Source organism: Egretta garzetta, unplaced genomic scaffold (genome assembly GCF_000687185.1).
Source record: "Egretta garzetta isolate BGI_Z169 unplaced genomic scaffold, ASM68718v1 scaffold557, whole genome shotgun sequence".
In the NCBI taxonomy this organism is placed as follows: domain Eukaryota; kingdom Metazoa; phylum Chordata; class Aves; order Pelecaniformes; family Ardeidae; genus Egretta; species Egretta garzetta.
Window position 1 is genome coordinate 335745 of NW_009260264.1, and position 14392 is coordinate 350136.

Sequence of the window (14392 nt, forward strand, 5' to 3'; positions counted from 1 at the left end):
TGACAAAATTCATTTTGTGGGAGCAGGACTGGGCTACTGCAATACACAGCCTCATAGTCAAAAAACAGGAACAGCTGATGAAACTGAATAGAGTAGGGAAAAAATAACCACCAATGCAAAACTGGATGTTGTAGAACTCTAGTCAAACTTCCGAATGAATCTGCACTAAACATTGGCATTTGTTAAAGTAATTTAGGACAGCTTGAAAAAAATCTTTTTATATTTTATATGCACTTCTGTCTTACCTTCTTTAGTGCAGAAGAGAGCCACTTTGCTTCTGCTTCGACACATCTGTCTGAATATTGAAAGAAGAACATGGTGGAAATCTCAATTAATTGATGTCAATTTTGGTAATTTGCAAATCAGCATGGGTATTGTACTCGTTGTTGTGAACCCGCTGCTAAAATTCCCCCAAACTGTAAAAAGAAACACAAGGAGCTTCTTATGCCAGGACATCCACGGTTTCCAGCGTCTGCCTGGAGATAATCCAAAATATTAGTTCAGCTTTACAATGCATTTCATGAGTGGGTGCTACATATTTTGCAGACTACCTTGCTTTCTGGGCACTGATCCAGCTCTGAGGTCAGCTGGGGTGTACAGTCTTTCAAGTCTTAATATATGGCACCTGAAAGCACAGAGATTGCCATTCTCCTCTTCCTTACAGCTGAAGGATAGAATTTTTTTTTAAAATACCTTTGATAACAGATGATCATTCATGCCCTAAAAGTTTGGGTGTTTTGAAAAAATGCAGGAAGTTGGCAAAAGTAAGTATTAAACCAACAAAAAAATATCATTTCTGCTGAAAAATTTCAGGTGAGAGAGGGAAGAAGTGAGTCTTTGTCAAAGGAAGGGAGACCCTTGTTAAACCAGTGAGCATTGTTGCTCAGCTTGCTGACCGCCTTTTTATTTCCACCACTTTTTCATTCCTACCATATGTGTGCTTTTCTGAGGCAGACGCAGGGCTAAATTAGACTGGATACACGGGCTAGCTGTTCCCCAGGTAATTCTCTGAAGGCTGTAACCTCAGGAGGTAGGCAGTACCTTTAAAACTGCAAACACCTAAAAAGAGGCTGCATCTGATTTTAAGTTACAGATTAAGTCACAGATACTAATGTGGGCACAACAACGGAGTGCCAGCAAGCTCACCAGACGAGCTTGAATCTGTGATTTGACCAGACCTCTGTCCCTTACCTTGCATATGCCCTATTTGCATACCATGCAAACCAGCCTACTTTCTGTTCCTGAGAATACAGACCATAAAATTCTGTTTCTGGAGATAGACAACGAATTTCAGGAAAGAAAATTCTGTGCACAATTTTGAGGGGCATCACACTCCATTAAAAAAGAAAACAGAATATCACTGAGACCAGCCACAGTCCTGATGCACACTCATTTTTTTGACTTATCAGGTAGCTGGCTCTAAAAGAGAAAACTTTAAGCTTTTATGTGTGCATGGCCTGCACACATAACATCTGTTCCTACATACTACTTTCATCTCTGTAATAGCTTTATCAACGATCCTAATTACTGATGCTTTCTCTCCTTTAACTTGTACTTTGGGTGAAACTAGATGTTCTGCTACTAGATTTTGTAACTCAGAGGCTCCAAAACTATCCCTTCACACATACTTCCCAGCAGACCACTTTCAAACATAGCAAAGTACCTTGAAATCTTTGCTTTGCACTTCAGTGACTGAACAGAATATGATTGTGGACCTGCCTTTGCATCTGGTCACAACCCAAGGTGTTTATTCTTGTATTACTCTGGAGAAAAGCATTTATATACCATTAGGCTAATGGGAGAGACAGTGAGAAAAGAGAAGAAAAAAGTTAGAAAATTTTCAAGTATCAGGCACCATCCTCTAATGGCCCTTCTAGATGAAGAAATAAAAATAAACATAAATGAATGGGGAAAATACTAATGTAAAACAGAACTGGTACAAAGCTGAACTGTAGGAAAGCAGAAGTAGATATTTGCAGACACAATCTTTTTAGTATTCTGCCATTACAGAAAAGTTTCATTACAGAAAAAAATGGAGCCAAGCCAAAGAAAAGTAGGTGTATTCCTCAGATGTGTGTCTTCACACATGTTGTACCTCTGCATTTAGCCAAGCAGTCTTTCCTGGTGAAACAGAAGGATTTAATATGGAAGAAGGATGTTCTGAAATCTCCTAGGCATTTGAAAGAGAACAGGGAAACAATTAATCTGCTTTTTGAAGAACGCGGTTGCAGATGAGGATTAGGTGGCTCTCCTAGTTTTGTCCTGGATGTTTAAGTTCATTGGCTCTTCAGTCTCAAAGTCACACTTTGAATGTCTCAACCATGAGATCCTAGCTTCTCATTACCAACTACCTGTTCAGTCGAGTTAATTAAAAGGAATATACCACCGTCTGAAGCCAGAGGAGCTGCTAAGGAAACCTACTGTAAGTGGATATAGCTTCTGCTGAAGCATCTGTGGTCACTCCAAATGTATGAATCCAAACTACATGGGCTGCAGAGGACAGTAAGATGTTGCTGCAGGTTTGGCTATACAGTACTTGCTAGACTTGGTCAGCAGACATTTCATGAAGCTGTTTGGTCCAGGTGCTTCATGGACATCATCTCTATGTCACTCAAATGCTGTTGATCTACCAGAATGGGCCCCTAAGGATTCACAAGGCAGACTCAAAAGAGACTACAGTTGTAGCAGACACTAAAATCATTATAGACTGTATCTTAACAACTCACAGGACTATGTGCTGGGATTTATGTACAGATACCCTGGGAAAGAAAGAGCTTACCAAAGGGAGTTTATCATCCTCCATTGAGAAATGACTAGCTACAGCAGTGAAACAAATCTCATTTATGTTACTTACCCACTCACTAGAAGAGCATGTAAAGCGGATGCATTTTTATTCTTCCAGTCTGAGTGCAGATTCAGCCATTTTTGATGCTGCATTTCCTCATCCTCCATTACAATTTCTGTTTTGGATGGTCCTCTGAAACAAATGAAAGACATTCATAGACCTTCCAGTAGGTCTCTGTGTTACAGTTATGAAGGTGAAGAGGCCCTAATGCCTCCTGTTTACTCCAAAGATATACAGCTGAATGTTACGTCAGAGCCACGTGTGGCAGAATCATAGTTAGAGGAATGAAATCACACCAAGAAGCCAGGCCAGATAACATATCACTGTCACTTATGTTGCATTTTCTGACAAGAACCAGAATTGGAATTAGGAACGTGATGGCGTTTACTGTAGTGCATACATTGACGAACAGTCTCTACAGTTTCTTGCCTCCAAAAATACAAAAAATAAATCTTCATATGTAGAAGAGGTTAAAAGAAAAAATATTTTTTTACATTCCTATCTTTGGAAATACATTAAAATTTAACAGTAAAGAGCAGTCAGGGTCTCGTTAGTAATACTTGATAGTAACTCTAAGTCCAGGCTGCCTGCTTTGTGAAACAGAACAAATCACGGGTGACAGTGTCAAACCTGTCCTTCTGGAGCATTTTCATATATCCACTTGCTCAGTTTAGTTATTGCCTGATAGACTCAAGCCACTGAAGAAATTGCTGGTTTAGTAAATCTCACTTGCTAAATGGAAAAAAGAGGGTATTTTTAAAATGGCTTTACAAGTCATGCAACTTTCCACCACAGAACCATCCATGATTAGCCGTCAATCTGTGTGAATGACAAGGACTTTCAAAGACTGCTCTCCTGAACACTGGTCAAAGGCCAAAATCTGAATCCTAGTTCATGCAGAAGAGAATGAGAACAAAGTTCAGTGATGCATCCTAAAACTTGCCCCTGAACCCGGTCTCTCATGAGAGTACCTAGTAATGCCAGCCAGATTATTAGTTTGTCTTTAAGTCCAATTTTCAGTATTAACTATATTTCTTTCAAAATATTTACAAAAGTGCGCATCCTTTACCCACTTGGTTGCATAAATTAACAAACATCAAATTCTGTTTTATGGTAAAGTTGTCAGTGCATCCATATGGAAATGTTTTCAGCAGGGCTGGTAGAATTAACTGGGCTCCGAGGTCACGGCCCAGGATCCTGCCTGTTACATGACTTAATTTTCAGACCCTTCTCTGGGCATATAAAGCAAACATCATTCCATGATCTACTACCCAGAATGTGCAGGCAGATAATAACGAGCATTTTTAAAGACTGTCGGTTTTCCCCATTTAGAGAAAGCTGTTTGCTGCAAGAAGAGCTGTCTTCCTCAGTGCCTGCTTATAGCAAACACATAAAACTGTCCTGCAAACACATAAAACTCTCCTCTCTTCATTTCTATAACTTGCTTATTTTCCACTCTTTTTCCCACCAAACATACACAAACTTTCTTTTCTTAAGACAACATTTTGTCTCATGATCTTCTGTCAACAATTATGTTCACCATTTCATAACTGTGTATTTTTTATATAGTGATATTTTATGCAGCTGTAAGCAGTGTCTGATCTATAAAATGTGACTCAAAAATGTGCAAAAAGGTGCAGAGTTCATGCCAGCTGATGGATCCAAATCCATATTATCCCAAATATCAGATTACTTTGCTGAAACCTGCAGTTCTGAATTACAGCTTGTGATGCTATAATCACCATTAAGCAGATATGTACTTCTAAACCAGGGCAACAACCTACTTAACCACTTAAGCCTGTATGAAATTTTATAATTATTAATACAAGGTATTATACTTAGGAAAAGTAAAATTATGGCTAGGCCTGTTTTTCTTGGCGGTCACAGCTTGAGATAATACACTCAAAACCAGTATGCCCTAATTTATGTCTTTAGAATGCTGTCTATAAACATTTATATAGCGTTCCCCCCCTTGATGATGTAAACAAGGTTTTCTTTCAGATAGGCAAGGGCCACCACTTGTTTTAACTAGAAATAGCCAGAATAAAGGGGACCAAAGAGCCTCATTGCTAGCTGAAGAAAGGTGGAGGCAATGGTTAGCATTTGTGTAGAGACCAGAGCATACTGGGAATTGCCAGAGAATGAGAGAATGCAGCTAAAAATGTTAGAGGAGGAGTAAGGACTTGGGCTGGTGTGAGTTTCTGGGTCTGAGACTTTCAGTGTCCAAGGAGGGGCCGCTATGCCAGGAGCATACATTGCACCAGGGACTGTAAAGCACTCGGAGAAAAGGAGGGAGGTAGAGCAATGGGGACTCATTTTAGCCAGACCCATCCTGTGTTCCAGAAACACAACAGGTTCTACTCGGCCCCTCTTGGAGCCAAAGCACACAATTTCTTCTGTGGACACACTCTAAAGAAAAGGGAAGAAGGATCTTTCCATGGAAAGAGCTACGTCAACTCACAATGTATAATTTCTTCATAATATTTTGCTTTACTGAGTTTCTTGCAGACTCCAACCACAAGGCTAGAACTGCTAATTACTTTAAGACACCAATCTACATCTTTGAGTTTGAAATTACTTCTCTTGCCAATTTTTTATTTTAGTGGCCTGCCCAAAGTTGCCCTTGACATCTAATGGTGCTACTATTTGGATGGAACCATTTGAGTACTGAATGTTATTTTAAAACCCAGGGGGTTCTAAGACTCTATTACTGAACAGACCACGATAACTGACTGTCTCATGAGTCTCATATTAAATACCTGCAATAAATCTTTATATCCAAAAGAACCACACTAAAGCTTTTGAGCTCAAACCACTCAAACATAACACCCAATGAATACAGTTTAGGGTGCCTGTAGTCTCAGTCTATGGGCTTCTCCTAGACCATATCAAAAGTGCCATAGTTAAGTAAATTTACAAAAGATACACAACAAACTGCAACACTTTATGATTTTTTTTCACCTCTACATCTAAAGTGATGGAAATACCAAGGCTAGTGGTAAAAGATAAGTATGTCTTTCACCTAGATTTTCATTAGGTCCTCTGCACTATTTTCAAGAATGAAATGGGACTAGGACCTATGAAAAAAAATCTTCCAGGAGGCTTTCTTACACCAAACAGTTAACTATCAGAAAACTCAGCTGAAAGGAATCTTATGAGGCCATCTGATCCATTCCCCTAATCCAAAATAAATTCAACTATATCTGAATTCTCTCTGACAGATTTTTGTCTCCCCTGTTTGTAAAAATCTCTAATGATGGAAAACCCTCAGCATTTCCAGGCAATATATTCCAGGATTTACAGTTAGCAATTTTTTTCTAATGTTTGTTCTAAATCTTCCTGCCTGTCATTTTAGCTCATTACTCCTGTCTTATTTCACTGGAAATGGAGAACAGTTTATTCCTTGCCTCTTTGCAGCAGCCTGTTATGTATTTGAAGGCTCCTAGACCTCCCTCCCCGTGACTGACCACCCTGAGTTTTCAACCTTTCTTCACAGACCATGCTTTCTAGGTCTCTCACTACTCCTGCTGACCTACTCTGAACTATCCCCATCTTGTCAAAACCTACCACAAGCTGAGTATACCAGAGGGATTACACATGAACACTCTTGGTTGATTCAGGCCATTTCTCCAGTCTGTTGAAAAAAATTTTGAATTCTAATCCTGTCCTCCAAAATGCTTTCAGATCCTCCCAGCTTGATGCTGAATGAGAAATTATTAAGCATGCTCTCCACTCCATCATCTGAATGACTCACAACACTGAATATCACCCCAGACACACTGGGACGTGTCGAGCCCCCCACCGAAACATCTTTATGGTTTGACAATGAATTGTCAACAGTCTCATATCATTTCATCTTTGTCCGTATCTCCTTACTTATCTCAAAAGTCGTTTCACATAGTGTGAAAGTTAAAAATACACCACATCTACTGTTTACTCCCTATCCATAGTGTCTCTGCCCTTTCAAGGAATAAATTAAGAGAATCTGACATGATTTGTTATTGATGAATATATTCTATCATTAAGCCCTTATTCTTCTGTTGTTATTTGTTGATAACTGAAGCTAGGCAACCAGTTTGTAAATCTCTGCATCTTCCTCTTTTTCCTTTTTTAATGAAAGATGCCATACCTAACAGTGTTCAGTCATTCTCCGCAACTTCTCAAAACTACTGGCTACCATTATTGGCAGCCATAGTGGAGATCTGCTGTAGCCATAAATCTTAAATGCCCCTGGATGAATTTCAGCAAAACTAGCTACTTTGAAAAGCAGTGTATAACCTATTATTTTCTTACTCTAGCCCTAATTCTTAAGTCTTTGCCATCTTAGAAGCATAATATGTTTTGCTGAGGTTTCTTTGTAGTTTTGTTTTGGGGGTGTTGTTTGTTTGCTTTGCTTTTTTTAATATCCCTGGCTTTTCTGATTCTTTCTCCAGATACTCATGTTGTTGTTCTATACCAGTTCTTGTAAGTTGGCACTACATCTCCACTCTCTCTAGACTTCCACTTCCAGTTTCAGGTCACCATACTGCTTGTGCCTCAGCCAAATTAGTCTTGCTGCTTCACAGAAAGATGTCTGCTAGGTCTAATGAACATCAAAGGGCACATATAATTCTAATGTGTCTAATTTCTTTAATCTAAGAAGCTTCCTTTAATCTAAGGCAATTTTTAAAAATGTTATTCAATGTTTCTACAAAATCAGTCACTCATAAAATCATAATGGCAAGAATTTTTAATTTGCAGTAGCACTTATGTGTACCCAAGTGAGAAATTCTAACTTAGATTTTACTGATTTTTCAAATTTCAATTAAAAAATTAGAATATTCCTTTAATATATTTAATTTCAAGCTATGGACTCCCTTATGTGTGTTTAAGAGAAGGTCTTTTAGAATTAAAAAAGAAAAATAAACCCCAGTCTCTCTTCTACAACTGGAAACATGGTTACAATGGGGAAAAGTAATGTTTAGGGTAATTTCATTACATAAGTTGTACAATGGAAATATTAAAGTAGTAATTTTCAAAGCATTCTAGCCTGCTACCTGCTGATCATTGTGCACAACAGTCAAAGTTTATAGTATAGGTTATAGTGAAACACAAGGAACATTATGACTTGCATACTAAATCATAATGGGAAAAAAAACCCAAAAAAACAGAAGGCAGGGACTAATTTTAGATTATGAAGTTAATATTCTATTCATCATTAAAAGTAATGTAATTTGGGATACTTCTGTACAGCAATGGTTTTACTACCTCACTCTCCCTATTCCATTGTGGAAAACTGTCTCAAATGTATTAAATTGCAAGTTTAGAATAAAGTATAATCCATAAACTGGATTCCTTCTCCCTTCAAAGTAACAGTAACATTTGTCTGCTCAGCTTCTCTAATTCTATTGTATTAAGCCTCATGTGACAGCAGGCTCGAAAAAGGAAACCTTGTGTTACGCCAGAAGGTAATGAATAATGTGTGTATGAGCACTAATATAAAACAAATTAGGCCTATTTCAGAGCTGGAACAGCATCTGTTTCCTGTCTGTACTTACTTACTGGTGAAGATGTTTCTTGGTCTTGAGCAGAATTCTATAAAGCCATAGCTGTGCCATAGAATATGGAGTAAAAGATCAAAATGTTGATTTTAACAGCATTGAAATCAGAGAAAACTGAAATTTTAATGTGAAAACATATGGAGAAATAGAAAATGGAAATTAAAAAGATTCACAACTTTGACAGAAAATGAAAACCTGTATGATTAAATAGTTCTCACGGTTTTTGGTGGAAAGTAGGTAATTGGTGTGACACTTCCAGGTTTCAAAATGCTTAGTCTTATGTCCTCATAGACTACTCAACCCTCTCAAGAATGAGTTAACACGTAATTACACTGAAAAAAATGTTATATGCTTGCTTTTTCTCTGTTATTTGAGTCTCTGTAAGTTATAGGATTCATAAAGTATGATTTTGTAGCTAAACTTAAAAAAGACCATTTTGGGCCATCTAAATTTAAAACTTTAAATAAAATATAGATTTTCTTAGCTGAAAGTCTTATTTCACCTTCAAATTAAATGCAAATTCCTTCATTTAAGGTTATTTAGCTTTTATTTTTAAAAAGATGGACACATTTCAGAGAAAAATTGTGTTTTGAAATATAATTTTAAGTGTTTCATTTCAAAAGTTGAAAAAAAAAAATTGCCTTTTCAACTTTTTTTCCCCTGCTGAAACTATTCATTGAACTTAAACAAAATTCTCTGTTATTTTTGTTCAACATTGTCCTTTACAGAATTATTATTCACTAAGAAATGCTCCCACAGTTCTATTGGGAATGACACATTAGCCAGAAAAAACACTTCAGCTTGCAGATTCCAGAATAAATTTTCAGGAGCGACAGATTTAATATCTGTTTAGTGTTAAACTCAGTAAATTTGGTTTGTAAGCCCCTAGGAAAAAAAATGGGTTTTATAATGCCATTTGTACAAGCTGTAACATAAGGCAGTTTGAAAAAGGGTTTCTGATCAATCATTGGAATAAGAACATTTCTTTGGTTGGCACTGTTCTTGTATTTTTCTATTTCTTTTAGTCAATCACAGAATGGTTGAAGTTGGAAGGGACCTCTGGAGGTCACCAGGTCCAACCCCTCTTGGTCAAGCAGGGCCTCCTACAGCCAGTTGCCCAGGAGCACATTCAGACAGCTCCAAGGTTGTTGGAGATATTAAATCCCAAATGAGAATTATCTTTTTACTTAAAGAAATTAAACTATCCAATCATGGAGCTAGAAAGTGTTATATGAGGTAAGTGACCATATGCTTAATGACTATTTGAAGCAATTGTCACAATTTGCAAGGAATTATTAGGTTGAAATTTCTTTTAGAAAAAAAAAAAAAGCCTTATCCAAATAATTATATTTTAACTACATATGTACATGAAAGATGAGACATATGGTTTATGGTTGCTCAAAATTACTAAAAGAGTCTTCTACATCTACCACAGCCTGTAATGTTACTTTCAGTACATTTTATTTGATAGAGTTATTCACTGCTGTTCTTAAAAAAAAAAAAAAAAAGTAATCTGAAGAATTTGCTATTTTGCTAAATCCTCCAAGATTTAATAGAACACACTGCGGCCATGGACAATGTGAATATAGTCAAGGTAGGTCAAGCATATTTTACATTCCATTGAGTGGGTCTAGAAATCCAGATTGAATTAATGAGTTGAAATACTTCATCTTTGGCATGGAATTTGATTTACTAAATGCCATCTTTATTCTTGGAGAAAATAAAGTAGGTTAAATTCAGAAGTTCAAATTCCTAATGCGGGTAAGGACAGAAGCATTCCATTTCTTGTTTCTGTGATGTTTTGAAGCAAATAAGACACTAAACTAAACTTCCATCATTTGTCTTGCAGAAATAGTTTGAAAGTAATTAGAAAGCATAGCAATTCATGTGAGAACACAAGATTATTGGTCCAGCAGCTTGACTGCTCAGTTAGCAAATATTATTAAAAAGCTTAGTACCAAAGAGAGAGAGTGAGGAAATATTTGGAAAGGCAAAAGGCCAGGCAGCAACAAGAGATTGGCCCTTCCTTTCCACAAATACACTCACACTGGATGCTATGGCCAGGGAAAGAAAGAAAAGGAGCTACCTGTTTCAGCGGATCACCAGTGGTGCAGCCTCCAAGAAAGGGAGCAGCAGCAGCAGGAGGAGGTAGCAGAGCTTATAGACTTTTATAAGCAAGTAACTTGGTAAGCAGCTGCAATTTTATGCTGATACTGCTAGACCAGAACAAACAGATCATAAAATTCCCCTGTACCCTGCTGGATACAAGGTGCTGAAGTTTATGTCATCCTAGTGCAGGAAAGACAGACAAACTATTCCACTACATCGCCACTGAGTAACAGAACAACTCCACTAACTTCTGGTTTTGTCAAATTTCAGATCTGAGCAGACCACGGTTTTATGATCACTGTTCCATCAACAAAAAATGCGGACTTGAGAGTATATGAAAATGGTTTTCTTCAGCTAAACTATAAAACAAATCTACAGTCTTCTAACGTAATGTTCTAAACCTGCACAGCATGCCCATCTTCAGCCGCATGGCCTCTGCAGCGTGCGCCAGGATGTAGCTAACCCTTGATCTGAGACACTGATGGCGATTGCTGTTCCGTTCTCTACCTGTGTAAACCTAATTGCCAGAGACATGCTTTACTCTATTTAAATCTGGGACTCAGTCAGAAGTCTCTAAACAAAATTATCTATCCTGAGATGAACAGGCAGTCATATCAGGTGATCTGATAGTCCCCTCTGGCTGTAAACTATGAAACCGAAGACTTGAACAAACAGTTCCCATTAGGCTCTTAGCGTTATAAACAAGAGTGTACGTCTTATCTAACATTCTTTTTGCACTAGAAGAAAATATAAGAACTGCTAAGAACACACATTGCATAACACAAGCAACAGCCACCTTAGTGCAAAGCCTTTCAGACAATGCTTGGAACTTGCAGTTTTCTGCTATGTTGCATCATGCATCACACAACACATTGCATGTGTTGTGCTGTGAAAAACTGGAAAAACACATCATCTGTGGAATTAGACTTGGTCGACAGCCAGGAAAATAGCTCAAATTTTGTGCAATAGGCAGAATAGAATTACCTTTAACGTTGCTTCAGACACAATGCTTATACCCCCCAAATAGACAGACTGATATTCTCTAAAATGTCTTACCACTATCAGCTAAATTAACCTAACTTTAATCACTGTCATTTAATTATCTTCATTTTCTTTTCAGATTAATCTAGGCTGAAGAATTAAAAATATCTACAAGCTGTTAGACAGACATTGCTTTCGCATTTTAAACATTCCCACATTATATAGCAATTGGGAGTTGTCATTTGGGAAAGCACCAGACACAGCTATGAAAAATAGCTTGCAGACCTTAATGGAAAATAAAAATACCATATGCTACCATTCATTGTAATTCCTGGTCTAAATTATTACGAAATCTCAACTTTGATCTCTGATGCGCACTATTTTTCTCTAAGAATAAATGAGAACTATTAAATCAAAATCAAGTATCATCATAAATCATCATTAAAGAAACCTGCATAGCCACAAAACTGTGTAGTTGTGCAGTGTGCTATAATATGGACAGAATTTCTCTATTAACAGCTTTAATTTCCTGAAGGAGTAAAATGAAGTATTTCCCATTGGGAATACCTGAAGAAAAGCACTGTTTCAAATATATTTATTTAAAAAAAACCCCAAAAATTATATTAAGGATTTTTTTTAATCATTCTTTGAGCTCTATGCAATATACAGTCTAATTTACCTGTGCTCTCAGTGGTGACTGGAAATAGCCTATTAAATACACGAATGTTATCAACCTCACACTCAGACTTTCTTGTTATTGTAAGTCAAATAAATAATGTACGCGAGACATAATGGACAACAGGTGAAGTTTATGACTTTAGATCAGATTTCACAGTGGCATGAAACTCCAATTTATCATTCAATCTTCCACTTCACCATACAGAAACTATTACTCTCTCTGTGACATTTTCACTGAATCCCTATGCAATGTTGACAAAACAAATAATTATATTAACTTGTATTACTCCTTTTTGAAATTAGTTCTGGTGAATTCATTATAATCCTTGTTTTTCTTATAGATCTTCTTCAAAGCTAATTTACTGTATTTTTGGCAGCACTACTTCAAAAAAACTTGGAGAATAACTAAGAAAATCAAGCTTCAGGTGATTGACAAAATCAGGCATTAAGAAAGGAAAGACAAACACTATTTTGGTTTTCTGAAGTACTTCCAGGAAGAATTAGAAATTAGCATTAGAGTCAGACTGAAGTTGTAGACTTCAGATCTGAACTGTCCTTCACACAATCACCTGTCACTACAAAAAAGAATTTGTAGCAAAACTGATTTGTAGAATATCTTCTCCTGTTAGACAAAGGATTTGTGAGATTTAACAATTATTTCTCTCTCATATGTTTCTTAAAAGCCATAGGGTTGATAACATTTGTTAGCATGCCTCACAGAAGAATCAGGAGGGTATAAATTTCTACTCATGCTAATTTCAGCCTAGGCACACCTAGGAAGGAAAGGAAAAAAGGAAGGAATCGGAGGTCTTGTAATAATTAAATACATTTTGATTTTCCTAGCAGCAAGTATTGTAGGAAAGTTAAGCAAATTTTATGCTAGGACTATGAGACTGAAACGTTAAGAAGAAAAACATTCTAATGTTTAGACCGTCAGTTTGTTCTTAGACAACAAAGTAGCTGTAAAAACAATAACTATTTCTGAAGGTATCAAAGGAATTTAAGCCTATTAGGATGTTATATAAAGTTAAAGCATAATGTCAATATTATTTAGATATACTAAACTAGCTTGAGGAGTACAGAATTGTGTGTTAGAGTGGCAGGCAGCCCACTCAGCATAGGTGGTCTTGGAGTCAGGGCATCTGTTAGAACCGATGTCAAGCATCCACACAGTGCAAGGCAATACAGAGTAGGTTAAGGGTAGACACTGTTGCAGGGTCTATCCTCCTGTGTTTTTTGAGAAAGGGACAGAGAACAGGATTGTGTGTCAGTATATGCAGTGGTAAAAGGCAGACAAAAAAGACACTTCTTATTACAGTTTGAGGATCAGACACTGACAAAAGAGATCTTTCGATACCATCAGGCTTGTCTTTTTCTAGTAGAAGACAGCTTTGGATATCAGAGCAGATGAACTTGGGTTTTATCCAACAGTTATATTTGACATCAACTACTCCATAAAGCAGCTATTACTTTAGTGCGCATGCAGGTATGAACGATGCACAGAGGCTATTTTTTTTTTTTCTGAGTTCCACACAGCAATCTCTCTCTTTAACAATTCGTTGTTCAGAGATAACCAAGTTAAAATTATCTGGTTGTCTAGCTTACAGTACTAATTGCAGAATGCAAATTAATGCAGGAAATTTTCCTAAGACAAGTTTGCTTTAATTTTTCAGGAAGACATAGAGTATCACATTGCCAAAAAATTCTGAGCCTCAGCAATAACTGCAAGTTCAAATATTGAGGCTTGGCAAGACATGGTTATCTTTTCAACACACCCTTTTAATAACAATCATGTGATGTTTATAAAGTGGTGAAAGCGCCTAGAATTTAGTGAGCTTTTGTTCCTGCCATAGTTCACAAAATTTCATTATCTCTTTTCTCTGTGAACCATTTCCACACTAGGTCTAACATTGCAGTGATCCATGATCATTCACATCTAACTCCAGCACTCCAATTTTCCTAAGAAATTCATCAGTGCTACACACTACTGACCTTACCCTAAACCCATCTGATTGCAGGCCAGTTGGCTTAAATTTTCTTGCCACTCATCAGCACAAACATGGTTATCAGCAGCTGACCTGTGAATGGTCAGGAACATCAAGGAATTCATGTTTTTAGACAGGGTAACTGCAAAGAAAGAGAAGAACAACTTCACTATTATTTCACATGGTTAGTTTTATAAATGGCATACTGAAAACATACAACTACATTCAAAAGAATTTTTCAAGATGCCGGCACT

General features: G+C 37.0%; 1 protein-coding gene across 1 annotated transcript in view; it reads right to left on the minus strand.

Annotated features, from left to right (window-relative positions):
• CORIN (corin, serine peptidase) overlaps nucleotides 1-14392 on the minus strand; it is a 136755-nt gene that overhangs the window by 7846 nt on the left and 114517 nt on the right. The window contains 3 exon segments of the mRNA XM_035897699.1: nucleotides 246-295; nucleotides 2855-2977; nucleotides 14151-14280. Of these exon segments, the coding sequence (XP_035753592.1) occupies nucleotides 246-295; nucleotides 2855-2977; nucleotides 14151-14280 (303 nt within the window).